The sequence below is a fragment of the Arachis duranensis genome, chromosome 9, assembly GCF_000817695.3.
Source record: "Arachis duranensis cultivar V14167 chromosome 9, aradu.V14167.gnm2.J7QH, whole genome shotgun sequence".
NCBI lineage: Eukaryota > Viridiplantae > Streptophyta > Magnoliopsida > Fabales > Fabaceae > Arachis > Arachis duranensis.
Window position 1 is genome coordinate 33195101 of NC_029780.3, and position 14213 is coordinate 33209313.

At 34.8% G+C, this 14213-nt stretch overlaps 2 protein-coding genes across 5 annotated transcripts; one reads left to right on the forward strand and one right to left on the reverse strand.

The window, feature by feature from the left end:
• Nucleotides 1-665: 665 nt before the first annotated feature.
• On the forward strand, nt 666-1770 carry LOC107465384 (heavy metal-associated isoprenylated plant protein 28-like). The gene is made up of 3 exons (XM_016084358.3): nt 666-758; nt 863-941; nt 1054-1770. The coding sequence occupies exons 1-3, from the start codon at nt 732-734 to the stop codon at nt 1695-1697; spliced, it is 750 nt and encodes a 249-aa protein (XP_015939844.1). The 5' UTR covers nt 666-731; the 3' UTR covers nt 1698-1770.
• A 1027-nt stretch (nt 1771-2797) lies between these two features.
• LOC107465403 (ABC transporter I family member 1) lies at nt 2798-5418 on the reverse strand. 4 transcript variants are annotated; one of them, XM_016084374.3, is made up of 3 exons: nt 4950-5418; nt 4530-4595; nt 2798-3784 (listed from the first exon to the last, which is right to left on the reverse strand). In XM_016084374.3, exon 3 carries the CDS (start codon nt 3642-3644, stop codon nt 2955-2957), a length of 690 nt encoding a protein of 229 aa, XP_015939860.1. In that variant the 5' UTR covers nt 3645-3784; nt 4530-4595; nt 4950-5418; the 3' UTR covers nt 2798-2954. The 4 variants fall into 4 exon arrangements, with proteins under 4 accessions (XP_015939860.1, XP_015939861.1, XP_015939863.1 ...); XM_016084375.3 differs by having other exon boundaries at nt 4943-5418; XM_016084377.3 differs by lacking the exon at nt 4530-4595.
• Nucleotides 5419-14213: the final 8795 nt, after the last annotated feature.

The window sequence follows — 14213 nt, forward strand, 5'->3', positions numbered from 1 at the left end:
TTTGAAAGCTGGATGGGAGTGACTGTAAGGAAAGAGGAAGGTAATAGGTGACTAATTGGATTTTTTGCTATTGTTTAGCATATATGGATGGAAAGGAATGACAAAATTTTCAGGAGTCAAGAAGCAGGAATTGCAGAAATTATTAATAGGTCGCTTATGAGTTGTAAGAATTGGAGTAGAGTTGATCCAAATGGTTGTTGATGGCAATGCCGGGGATGACGGTTAATTCTTGGTTCTTTTGTTGCTCCACCTTATTGTATTGAGCTCTTTTACTTCAAAAAAAAAAATATAAAAGGAAATCTAAAAGATGAAAATTTTAATTTGGCAAAAATAAATACTTTTATATCATTTTTTGTAATTTAATTTTCTACTTAAGAAATTTCCCAGTCATGCTAAAAAGGCATTAAAAAGGGTAGTTTTAAATAAATAAGGAAAACAAATATTCTTGTGTGTGACTTTAACAACTTATGATTTACATAATTCACACACAGTATAACATTTAATGTCTATTGCCCACCGAAAGGGAAAGATTTTTGAGAAATCTCAGGATTATGCCAAGTCAAATATGCACTAGACAAGTTTACATATTTCAAATTTGATCCAAGCAGATTTTGCGTATATATTGGATCCTTTGAAGTATCTTTTCTTACATCTTTTTTAACATAGGCTATCTCACTATTTCTTTTGATTTGTATTACTAAAAACGAGCACTATCTCAATTCTCCACAAGAATGGAGTCCTCCAATTCTGACACTCCGGTGAGTGATTAATCACCATTGTTGATCTAAATCTCCACCCTTTTTTTCATGACCCCATGATCTATTCTTTACTTCTATTACTTTCTTTGTTTTTATACCATCAGGTTTTTACCTTAAAAGTTGATTTTGGATGCTCAATGGAATGCCCAAGGGATGTGAAGAACATGTTGCAACAACTTAAGGGTAAGCATGATGTTCAATATTTTTCAGTCCTTTCATATTTTCATGCAATGGCTTTGTGGCAGTATGATTTCCTAATATTTCTCTATTTATTCAAATGGAATAATATAACTAGGAGTGAAATCTATTTCCATTGATTCAAACCAAGGGAAGGTAATAGTTGTAGGCCATGTAAGTCCCGTGATGCTAATCAAGCTTCTTCAGAAGATGGGAAGAAAGGCACAACTTTGGTCTTTTGACAAACCAACAATGCACAACACCGGTGGCTTTTCTCCTAAGCAAAGACAGAAATCACGGAATTCGCATTGTTGTTGTGAGAGTAGTGACTCCGGGGAAGATTCCGATACTGATATTTACAATGGCCATTTATCTTGTAAACACAAAGATCACAGGGCTCAGCGGCATGATAAAAAGAGCAAGAAAAGGTGTAGCTGTAAACATAACCTACGTTTTGCTGATGAATATGCAGCACCACCATCATTTACAGGGTACCAACCACAACTGATGCAAGGGTACCAACCATACGCCGGATATCAACAACCAATGCTAGGGTACCAACCATACATGGGATACCATTTACCATTGCAGTACCAATCTGTGGCATATGCAAGACCAGTCCCTAGCCATGGTTACTATAGGCAGGTTCATCCTGTCCCATCCAGTTACTGGCATCCACGATATGGCTCGAGGTTTTTGGCTAAACAGAATCCCATGTTCCACTATACCAGTTATGCAGACAATTACCACTATCCTGTGTAGATGCAATAGTCAAATACTCATACGCTATATGTATGGTTAAGTCCAGGAAATTACTTATACACTACCATTTCACTTTTCATTCCTTGTTTGATACTTTGATGTAATCTTGGTTTGACAGAACAAGTTTTATATGCTGTTGCTTCTCAGTTCTCACTGATGGAGTAGATTTTAAGCACATTGTCATTTGAACATCACAATGTAGGTCACCATTCAACACAAAAATGCTCCAATGGGGAATAAAAAGGTTTGTGAGTTAGAGTTGGGTGGCCACACCAAAATCCAATAGAATCAGAGTAGGTTTTGACATGGAGTATGCTGAATTCGATGTTCAAAAAACTTTTCTTTTGTGCTGACTTATGTTGATAGATTCATGATGGTGATGATTATCATTAGCTTTATTTGTTGAGCAATGTTACATGATAAACAATTATTAATTTTAACCAACACTTGGCCAACAATATGATTTTTATATTAAATTCCTAATAGTATAAAATTAAAGTGTGGGCCTAAAGTGTTGAACATATTTATAAAAACTGTTGGCCCTAACATTTCTCATATTTGTCTGTTTGATTCGCGTCTCGAACCAAATAATACAGATACAAGTACCTTTGTCTTTCGTCTCCTCACAAATTTTGTATAGATAGAAAGTTAGGCAAATTTTGTTGAGTGAATTACAACATGAGGATGTCATAGTACAATAACCAAAGGTGAATATACTAACAAAGAGAGCTTAATCTTTTGCTCATGTCACTCGCTATTCAAAGTATCAGATAATCCTTGATTAAAATAATTATCACACTCAAAAATAAATGGTTACCTGAGTGATCGTAGTACTTCAGTGTCAAAACCAGGTCGAGAGTAAAAGTTTGGTAGTGGAGTGTAATCAACGGAAATCCTGGCATGTCATTGACTGAGATATCACTTGCACTTTATGCACAAGCCATATAGACTCTAGCTTTTGCTAGTCCTTGCAATCCCATTAGTCAAAACAACATAAAAATTTGTTTAGACTAACTGACGAAAATCAGAAATTCCGCATCAAATGAGGAATAAAACAGGGGGTAATTAAGATAGTGATTAGAATAAAAAATTATCTTTTTCTCACCTGAAGGCTAAATGTGCCTACAAAATATTATTATCATTAGCATTTATCATAAAATGTTCCCTTTCAGAAAGGATACAATAAAACAACTAACTTTTCTGACTCCATTGTCACAAATTACATTGTAAATAACTAATTCCAGAACTTTAATCCAATTACATAATATCCGAACGATCAAGCATATCAAAGAAAGTCATCCTCCTTGGAAACCTGGGTGGGAGCCGCAACACCATGGAATCATGTATTTCAATAGGTAAATGAGTAGCCACAATCACAATCCCTCCATTTTTCCGATGTTCCGAAATGATGTACTCAAGTAACTTCACCCCTTCATCATCCAACGCAACGGAAGGCTCATCAAGCAACCATATGGGTCGATCGAGAGCAATCAACCTTGCAAGTTGCACTCTTTTCCGCTGCCCCATGGATAGCATCCTTGGCTTCTCCTTGGCCAATCTGCCCAGCCCCATCAACTCAAGCGCAGGTAAAGCCCTGCCAGACTTTCCTTCAAGAACCTCAAACCACTGAACATTTTCGAGAACCGTGAACCGATCAGTGATCGCATCCTTGAGGGAGAGCCAGTTGAGCTGGAGCTTGTACTGGTGGAAGATTCCAGAATCTTGTATGTTGTGTCCATTCCAAAGAATTTCACCAGCTGAGGGACGGGAAAATCCAGCTAGCATGCGGAGGAAGGTGGTCTTGCCAGAGCCATTTGCACCAGTTAGGACGAGCGCACTTCCGTCATGGAGAGAGACATTGACATGACGGAGAACTTGCTGAGCATTTCTCATGCAAGAGACATTGTTAAGGAGGAGACGAGGGAATGGGGGTTTTCTAATACACATTTATGTGAAAAATCAATGCCAATTTGCAGATTAAGGCTTTCTTTCTAGTCCTTTCCTTTGGTTCCCCTCAGAATAAGTCAGTGTTGAGTTTGTGAAAGAGATGAATGTATTGCGAGTGCTGAAACCATTGCATTATTTTTCTACAAAAAAAAAAAGGTGTGATTACATGTGATGCATGGAAAAGATTAAGCAAATTAAATGTAAAATAAATATATATCATAGAGATATACACATTAGTTTGTTTCTGGAAGTTGGGAATAGATATTCAAAATGAGTTCAAATAATCATATTGTCTTTTCTCTGTGATAAATATATTGCTTTATCTTATTATGTGCTGTTAATCTTCAAAAGAGTTGAGAAAATCGTTATTCACACTATTTTCATCTTCTATATATAACTTTGCTAACTAATACATTAGGTGGAGGTAAATTTTCTACAGGAAGTAGAACAATGAATATATAAACCTTGGCATCATTAGAAATAATGCATCTCAACCACATCATATAGATACACTGAGAAGAATTCAATCATGAAAATTCACCTCATCATCCGTTTCTTAAAGCACTATGGTAAGAGTAAACACAGATGGCTAGGACACAACTGTGCTACTCAAGTTTCAAAAACTAAGTGTTGTAAAAGCTAAAGGCAACGAATTTATCTCATGAATATCTCAGTTAAAAGTAGAAGTAGAGTTATAAAACTATGTGCCTCTTATCTTCCACAATCAGTAGGTATATCTTTTTTGCATATGCCTTAGCTTCTTACTTATATGTCAAAAAAATCCAATTGATAGCAGTTACCAATTACAGATTAATACAAATCAATCTGATTAATATACCATAAAGCTCACTTATATTATCCCAGAAAGGCAGGGATAATACTTACATGAAAGTGAGATTGGAGTTTTCTCCTCAAAAATTGCTGAAAAGCCATCTTAGTCGTCTATCCTCACTGACAATTATTGGTAACCATGTTAAGATATTAAGCAAATTAATATCTTAAGCAAAAAACAACGGATTATATGAACAATGTCCACTTCTAAACAACAATGTGCACATATGAAATGGCTTGAAAACAATGAGAGTAAAAGCAGCATAGAGAATCATGAACAAAATTAACTCAGGCAAAAAAAATCCAGTTAATCAGCTAACAAAACTAACTGAGCAAACAAAATCCAGCTAACAAAAATCATGAACAAAATTACCTCAGTAAACAAAATCCAGCTACTCAGCAACTCAGTTTCAAACAACAGTAAAACACTAAAACCAGCAAAAATGATTCCAAGTCACAGTGCTTACTGCTTACCGGGGGCGAGGAGGGAGGGGAGTGACCACGACTGACAGAGGAGACGGCGACACTGGCAAACACAGAGAGAGCGCTCGAACATAGGAGACGGCGACGGCCACAGAGCTTCTACACGACCGCGAGGGAGCTTCCTACGACGATTACGCAGCTTCCTAGGACGGCGGCGGAGCTTCCTACAACGGCGACACAACTCCTGCGACGGCCACAGAGCTTCCACACGACGGCGAGGAGGAAGGCGAGCAACGGCGACGACAGAGGACGCGACACCGGCGAACACAAAGAAGGCGAGCTCGGCGCTGACAACGACGCTGTGGGGGCTGTGGGGCTGCGGTGGCTGCGAGATGCGGTGAATGCGGGCCGTCGTGGCTGCGCCGATTGGGGGCTGCAGTGGCTTCTATGGTTCGTTCACTTTCAGAGAAGAGAGGAGAGGAGATGGGTTTACGGGTCGGGGAGTGAGGAGTAACATGAAAGGGAATAGGAACTGGAGTGAACTTTCACTTCAGTTTTGCCGTTTTTGTTTTCCTTTTTTTTTTAAAGATAAAACGACGCCGTTGGAGGGTTCATTCTTGAACCAAAAACCTTCCAAAAAACCGGTTGGTTCCGTCGGTTCACTGGTTAACCTTCGGTTCGACCGGTTCTGTAACAATTTTTGTCAGACGGTTTATAAATTTAAACGGATCGACTAAATAATCGGTTTTTGATTAACTCGATTGAACTAGTCGGTCTAATTCGGTTTTCAAAATAATATAAAAATTGACCTGGTCTAGATTTTCAAACTGACCAAGTCGAATCGGATCGCACCGGTTTTTAAGCGTCTCCAATCCAATTGCTAGTTTGGACTGGTCGAGTGTTTAGTTTATTGGTTTTTTTATTCGACCAAGCGAATCAGTCTAGTTTTTACAGCTTTTATGTTTTGCTGATTTCATGGGTTTGGAACAATATCTTTGGTTTATGAGCTTTTTTTAAAAAAAAAAAGTAAAAGTAATGTTATAAAATAATTATTATAGTGAATGTCATATTATGGAGTATAAAATATTATCATACATAATTGAATAAATTACTATTTGTACCCATAAAAGATACAGATGCTGACAAATGTACCCATATAACAATAAAATGACAATTGTAACCATAGAAGATGGCTTCCGTGTGCCAAGAGTACCTGGACGTTGGTTATACAATTGGTCCGTTAGGGTATTCTTGGCACACGAAAGCTATCTTCCGTGGGTACAACTGTCGTTTTATTCTTATATGGATACATTTGTTAGCGTTTATATCTTTCATTGATACAAATGATAATTTACTCTATATAATAAAATATTATTAATTAATAAGATATAAATTTTCATAATGTATTTTCGCTAATTAATAATTAGGTTAGATAAATAATATCATACTATTATATGCTTTAAAAATCTTCATCTATAAATAGACCCTAAAAAGGATTTTAACGCACATCAAGTTCACAAGAATAAGTAATATAAGAAAACTAGTTACTTACTACTAGCTCTTGTATTTAATTCTTAGGGTTAAGTACGATTTTGGTCTCTAAGGTAGGGGTTGAAAATTTTTTTCGTCCCCAACCTTTTTTTGCTTATAAAATCGTCCTTAAGGTTCAACTTGGTTTTAAAATCGTCCTTCGAATAATTATACCCTTACCCCCTATCATTGTTTCGTCATTTCCTCTCTTGCTCTGCTTCTTCATCTTCTTCATCTTCAGCAGCATCAAGATTCCAGATTCAAACCAAATCAGAAGCAGAGATTCACCCAATCAACATAGCATGACATTGCAGCAACATCAACATATCCAAAACCCATATCATTAATAGACAAACTCGATATTCCACAAGCAAAAAAAATCTACAACAAAAAAGTTAGATATTCCAAATCAGAATCACCAAGCAAAAAATTTAGATATTCTACAACAAATTTCACAACAAATTTAGATTATGTAAGACAAGAAGAAGAAGAAGAAGAAGAAGAGGAGTAGTGACGAGTGGCGAGCAGAGCAGCAAGGAGAGCGGCCAGTAAGGAGGAACAACAGCGAGCGGTGAGGGGCGAGGACCGGCGGCAGTGGCGGCAGTGGAGGACGCGAATCCCTAAAAGACGATTTTAAAATTAGGTTAAACGTTACGGACAATTTTGTAAATAAAAAAAGTTGGGGATGAAAACAATTTTCAGCCCCTACCTTAAGGACCAAAATCATACTTAACCCGTAATTCTTATGTGCCATCTATGTGTAATAAAAAATCTATTCTCATAAATCATCAAGTGTTATATTGTCACGATTTTATCAAAATACAACTCTTTTATATTCTCATATATAAATCTCTACCCTTATTTATCTACTTTTATCATATTTTTTACACATGCTATCAGCACGAAGGCTTTTAAGGTAACAAAATTGTAATTATATCAAATCATTTTTATTTGAAATTTGTACCCCTTCATATTTCTAAAAAAAAATAGTTATCATGGATTGTAGGTGCTAAAATTTACCTTGACTCAAATGTGTCTCGACAATGTCATTAAGGCAAACAATAATATAACACTAAAAAATCGCGCTACCACAATAATTTTCCTTCATCGTCATCTTGATGAATGATTGAAAAATGAATATCTTATCATAAAAAATCTAACTGAACTATGGAAGGGTCTAGAGAAAAAGTATTATCAACAAAAATCGATGATTCTTCTAAATGCCCAGTATGAATGGTTACATTTGCGATTACAGAATTTTAAATTCATCGCTGAATATAATTCCGTAATGTTCAAAATAAGCTCCTAATTAAAATTATGCAGGAAAAATGTTATTGATAGAGATATGTTAGAGAAAATATTTTTGACATTTCATGCCTAAATGTGCTCTTACAGCAACAATATCAAGAGAAAAAAATTACAAAATATTCTAAAATTAATTGCATGCATTCTTGTGGCATAATAGAATAATGAATTGCTCATAAAAAATCATAAAGCTTGCCTCTCTAGCTTTGTGCTATTCTCTAAAGTAAGTGTGACACAATGTAATCCCGAAAATGACAAAGATTACTATTTTAGTAACAAATATGACAAAAGTAAGAGGAAAAAAATTCATCAATAATAAAAGTTCCTAACAAGAGTGGGATAATAAAGAAAAGAAAAATGGGCACAATAAGAATATAGAAAGCAGATGTCGTTATTGTGGTGGTAAAGGTCATTAGTCACGTACTTTGTTGTACACCAACACACTTAATTGAGTTTTATCAAATACCTTTAAGTGTTTGTTTGGATGCCATTATGTTGATAAAAAAGATTTTTTTTAATGAAAAATATCATTTTTTTATTTTTTAGTGTGTTTGGAAAATTTTTAATAGTAAAAATAAAAGTATTAGAAAAATAAAAAACATCTTTTTTAATGTGGATAAGGGTGTTAGAGGTAGATGGAGGGTGCTGATGATGATGGAAGATTTTCTGTTGGTGTCTAATGATGATGATGGAAGATGATTCTTAGAGATACTTTTTCTTTGAAAAGAAAATGGTAGTTATTAATTTTTACAAGGTAAATCTATTCAAATGCCCTGCACAGCGAATATATTATTAACACTAATCAAAACATAATTAAATTCACCAATTCTAAACATATTAATACACTCAATACAACAAATATATTAATAATATAACAAAATCAATAAATAATAACTTAAAAAGAAACTTAAGAAATAACAAATAACCCAAAACACTTAAAATAAGAATTTTAAGAAGGAACCAATTCATGTCATAATTAACACAAATACGTATCAATCCTAAATATAATTATAAGACTTTCGAAAACATAATTTTAATTTTTCAATTTCACTCAAAATCTTATAAAAATTTGGACAGAATCTCCCGTAAAATTTGGATTTCTCCACCCCTCAAGAGTTCCATCCAAACTAAATATCCATCCAACCCAACATACAAGGATTGAAATCCTAATCCACCCACCAAAACACTTCAATCATTTTTACTAATAAACTCAAATGCACAGTACAAAGCAATCTAACTTTGTAAAATAAACAAACACTAAATTATATAATTTATTTTAATTTCTTCATCATCAAAACAATTTTAATAACCAAAATAATCAACACAAATCTAACATAATCAACACAAATCCTATTTTATAATAACTAATAACAAATAGGAATAAACCCTAAATTACCATATGATAACCAAAACGCAAATCCTACATTAAGTTAACCCTAAACTCTAAATTAAAAACATATATGACGACAGGTAGCAGAGGTAGGTCGAGTGGGTCACGTGGTCGTGGTAGAGGGTGGGCTTCCACCGAATCCCCAAGGACTACCCAATCATTGCCCTCTATCCCGACTACCTTGTGAAGGTTCTTGATGGCCGAAAGAATGGGGGTTGAATCCATGGCCTTCTTTTAAGTTGATTGATTAACCCTTAAAACCCAAAAAATGAAACTTTGCTTCTGTTTGTCTGCATGATGGATTATGCAGAAGACAATTTAATTTTGTCTCATAAATCACAGAGAGACAAAATAGTGCAGAGAAGAAGAAAATGGCACAAGCATATATCCTGGTTCAGTTGCTTTGTGCAATGCAACATACAGTGGTAGAACTTTCACTATACTTTCAAATGTTAATTCCCTAGGACTCAACATAATCCTATCTGGGACAAACCAAACTTCAACATAAGCTAGACTTGGCTAGACAACATCCTAGACTCTCACTACATTAAGTACTTACCCAACTTAGCAAGGGATACATCAGATACAAAATGCAAAACAGAAATACAATCAAATAGAAATCTGAAATCAACTTTGGCTTTTCTCTCCAAGTTTCTTTCTTTTCCTTTTATTTCTATTTGGCTTTTTTTTCAAATGCCTCACATTTATGCCTTTTTCACTTAAGAGAAAATAGAGAAAGATAAATATTGAAATAGAATAATAAACCAGTAAACCATGAAGGAGATGATGATCACAGCTTTACTGCCATCAGATGAACCAACTTCAGAACTCTCTATGATTGTTCTTCATTTTGGTGGTATGTTTCTTTGATGTAGAAACTCGGTCTAAAGCGTTGAACTCTCATAGGGAATGCTCTCAATGCAACTCAGATTCTGGTTCTCTCTCCTTGCCTTCAAATTGAAGTAATTTTTCTATTTGTATGATCTTTGTTTCAACACTTAGAGCTTACTTCACAAAGTCAGCTTCTTCTTTCTTCCATCAGCGCCAAAAATAAGGGATTTGAAAACAGAAACAAGTAATACAACTTCCTTGAAAACAAATTTTTCAATGGATTTGATAAATCCAAACCCTTAGATTTGTGTTTTGCCTCCAAGAAATAATTGTAGCCATTGATTCATAGTAGAGGTAGGATGAATCTATCTTCTCTTTGTATTCCCAAAAATGGTATGTGTAGAAGAAGGTAGATTTCAATCAAGCTATCAATATGCATATAAGTATAAATAATCTACCTTTATCTTCTGATCAAGCTAGAGTAACCCTTTGCTTTTGACTTCATTGATTTGACCTCTTCATTAAGAAGCTTTTTCTCCTTTTCTTCTTTGTGTATTATCCAAAAGACAAAGATTGCAATAAAAAATTTTCTTTTTCTTCTCTTTGTTATACTCGAAGGACACTTAGCATCCCAATTGTTGATTTTTTGATTTTGGAAAAACCACGTGGGTGATGTGAAAGAGAAGAAAGAGAACAGAGAGTTGGTTTAGTGGAGAATTGATTAGTTCAAATGCAAATGGAGTTGCATTACTTTAGTTAGCTGCCAATTCAAATTGATTGAATGGACTTGGATCTCTTCTTGGGCTTGTTATGAATCATGGGCTTCTTTATTTCCTTGGGCCAATTGCTTTCTTTCATTCCTGAAGCATTCTTTTCATTTCTGATGGAAATTTAGTGATGAACAATTATTTTCATGAACTTATGTAAGCGAGCCAACTTCAGTTTGGGCTTATTTTCATTTTTCTTGGGCAAATGTGATTTAATTAATTTTCCGCACATTAAGAACACTAATCACAAATATAATTGGGGCTTTTAACCCAAATACCAAATATTTGTCATCATCAATATTATTAATTTTCAAACTCAACAATCTCCCCCCTTAATGACAAATATTATATATGAGGTAATAATCAAAGGAATTGAAATAGAAAAGATTCAGAGACTTTTCTTTGATGATACCAATTTAACTTGATGTGCTCCCCCTCTTTTTCATAAGGGTTGCTCCCCCTTAATGTATGCTTATCACTTAATCTAAGGATACAATCAATAATGGCAACAAAATAATCCAATGTATATACATGCTTATCTAAGATTCAGCAGCACAAGTATAAGCACAATAACAAAAAATCGTAAATATCCATGAACTTCGAATGGCTTAAAGTCAAACAAGTTCAGTTCACAAACACAAGTCAATTCACAAACACAAGACTATTTATAAATAATATCCAATAATCTCAGTAAGCCTTATGTCTTATCAAGCCTCATATATTCATTTTTCTCCCCCTTTTGTCATCAAGGTGAAAAAAATAAAACAAAAACAAAACCTACAATATAGTGTGTTACAGACATGTAAAAACTAAATGTTGTGTCTTAAAATATATATAAAAATTCAAAAGAGATATAAAGATCATATTTCAAGCAGCAACACCATAGTTATGAAAACGTAGTACTACCAGTACAAAAAAATTATTAAATAAAGAAAAATTTACGATGTGCAAAGACCAATTCTTAGTAAAAACTCATATGGACCAAAAAGAAAATTTCAAAGAAAAAAAAAACACAAGTAACCACATGTGTAATAAGATTCAAGTATGGTCCATGTTCTTTTCTACACTTCAAAAATCAGATCACTCATTTCTTTATCCAACAAATGTCTCTTTGACCTGCAAAACAAAATTCTAAAACAAGACATTAGCACAATCAAAATAAAGAATCATAAATCAAAATGCCTAAACTTGTTCTTAATTTACAAAACCTATCTTCAGCCAGAGGTTTAGTGAATATATCAGCCAATTGATCCTCTGATTTCACGAATTGAATGCTTATATTTTCTTTTTGAACATGTTGCCTAATTGAGTGAAATCTTACTTCAATGTGTTTTGTTCTAGAGTGTAAAACAGAATTTTAAGAAATATTAATCGAACTCATGTTATCACAAAATAAGGAAATATTATCAGCATTCAATTTATAATCAGCTAGTTGTGTTTTCAACCACAACAATTGGGAACAACAAGAGGATGCAGCAATATATTTGGCTTCTGTAGTGGAGAGAGCCACTGTTGAATGCTTCTTGTTTGACCATACATTTAATGAATTGCCCAGAAAACAATATATACCAGAAGTACTTCTCCTATCTACTCTATCACCAGCAAAATCTGCATCACAGAATCCAACTATAAAAAATTTATCAAACCTAGGATACCATAAACCATAGTTAGATGTGCCATGTACATATCCAATGAATATTTTAACAGCAGAAAGATGTGATTCTTTTGGTTGTAATTGGAATCTTGAACACATTCCAATACTTTGTGCAATATCGGGTCTAGAGGATGTTAAGTACAAAAGAGAACCAATCATTCTTCTATACCTAGTCTCATCAACATCTTTCTGAGATTCACCCTTGTCTAACTTTGAGTTAGGGTACATGGGTGTTCCCATGGGTTTGACATTTTTCATACCAAACTTCTTAACTAATTCCTTGGCATACTTCTCTTGATGAATAAAATTTTTATTTTAGTTTGTTTAATTTGTAGCCCAAGGAAAAAATTAAGTTCGCCCATCATACTCATGTCAAATTCACTTGTCATAAGTTTTTCAAATTCAGTACAAAGGGCTTCATTTTCTGATCCAAAGATAATGTCATCAACATAAATTTGGACTAGAATGAAGAAATTATTAGAGTTCTTAATGAATAAAGTAGTGTCAGTGGTGCCTCTTTGAAATCTATTTTTCAAAAGAAAAGAACTAAGTCTTTCATACCAAGCTCTAGGAGCTTCTTTTAAACCATAAAGAGCCTTTGAAAATTTGAAAGTTGAAAACATGATTTGGAAGCTCTTTATTTTCAAAATCAGGTGGCTATGTCACATACATTTCTCTATCAATTACTCTGTTCAAAAATGCATTTCATATCCATTTGAAATAGTTTAAAGCCACAATGGGCAGCATATGTGGTGGACGTAATTGTGATAAAAGAGTTCCAGGCACTGTTAGAGAAGCTCACAACTCTGTTCAACTTAACCAGCAAGTGTATTGGGTCATCCAAGTAATACCTTACATGAGTAAGGGTCGATCCCACAGAGATTGTCGGTATGAAGCAAGCTATGGTCATCTTGTAAATCTCAGTTAAGTGGATTCATAGGGTCAAATGTAATTGGATTAGATATTTAAAAGATAAATAAAATAAAGGGATAGAAATACTTATATAAATCAATAGTGGGAATTTCAGATAGGTGTGTGGAGATGCTAAAATCCTTTCAAATCTCTACTTTCTTATTGCTTTCATCCAATCCTTCTTACTCCTTTCCGTGGCAAGCTCTATGTAGGGCATCACCATCATCAATGGCTACTTTTAATCCTCTCGGAAAAATGGTCCTATGCGCTGTCACTGCACGGCTAATCGTCTGGAGGCATCACCCTTGTTGATAGCTACATCCCATCCTCTCAGTGAAAATGGTCCAAATGCTCTGTCACAGCACGGCTAATCATCTGTCGGTTCTCAATCAGGTTGGAGTAGAATCCATTGATTCTTTTGCGTTTGTCATCACGCCCAGCCTTCAGGAGTTTGAAGCTCGTCACAGTCATTCAATACCGGAATTACTCGGAATACCACGGACAAGGTTAGACTTTCCGGATTCCCGGGATCCTACTCGGAATACCACAGACAAGGTTAGACTTTCCGGATCCCCATGAATGCCGCCATCTATCTAGCTTATACCACGAAGATTCTGTTGGGGAATCTAAGAGATATGCACCCGGTATAGAGTAGAACGGAAGTGGTTGTCAGTTACGCACGTTCATAGGTGAGAATGATGATGAGTGTCACGGATCATCACATTCATCAAAGTGTTGTGCAACGTATATCTTGGAATAAGAATAAAAGAGAATTGAATAGAAAGTAATAGTAATTGTATTAAAACTTGAGGTACAGCAGAGCTCCACACCCTTAATCTATGGTGCGCAGAAACTCCACCATTGAAAATACATAAGTGAAAGGTTCAGGCACGGCCAAATGGCCAGCCCCCATGGTCTAAGGACTA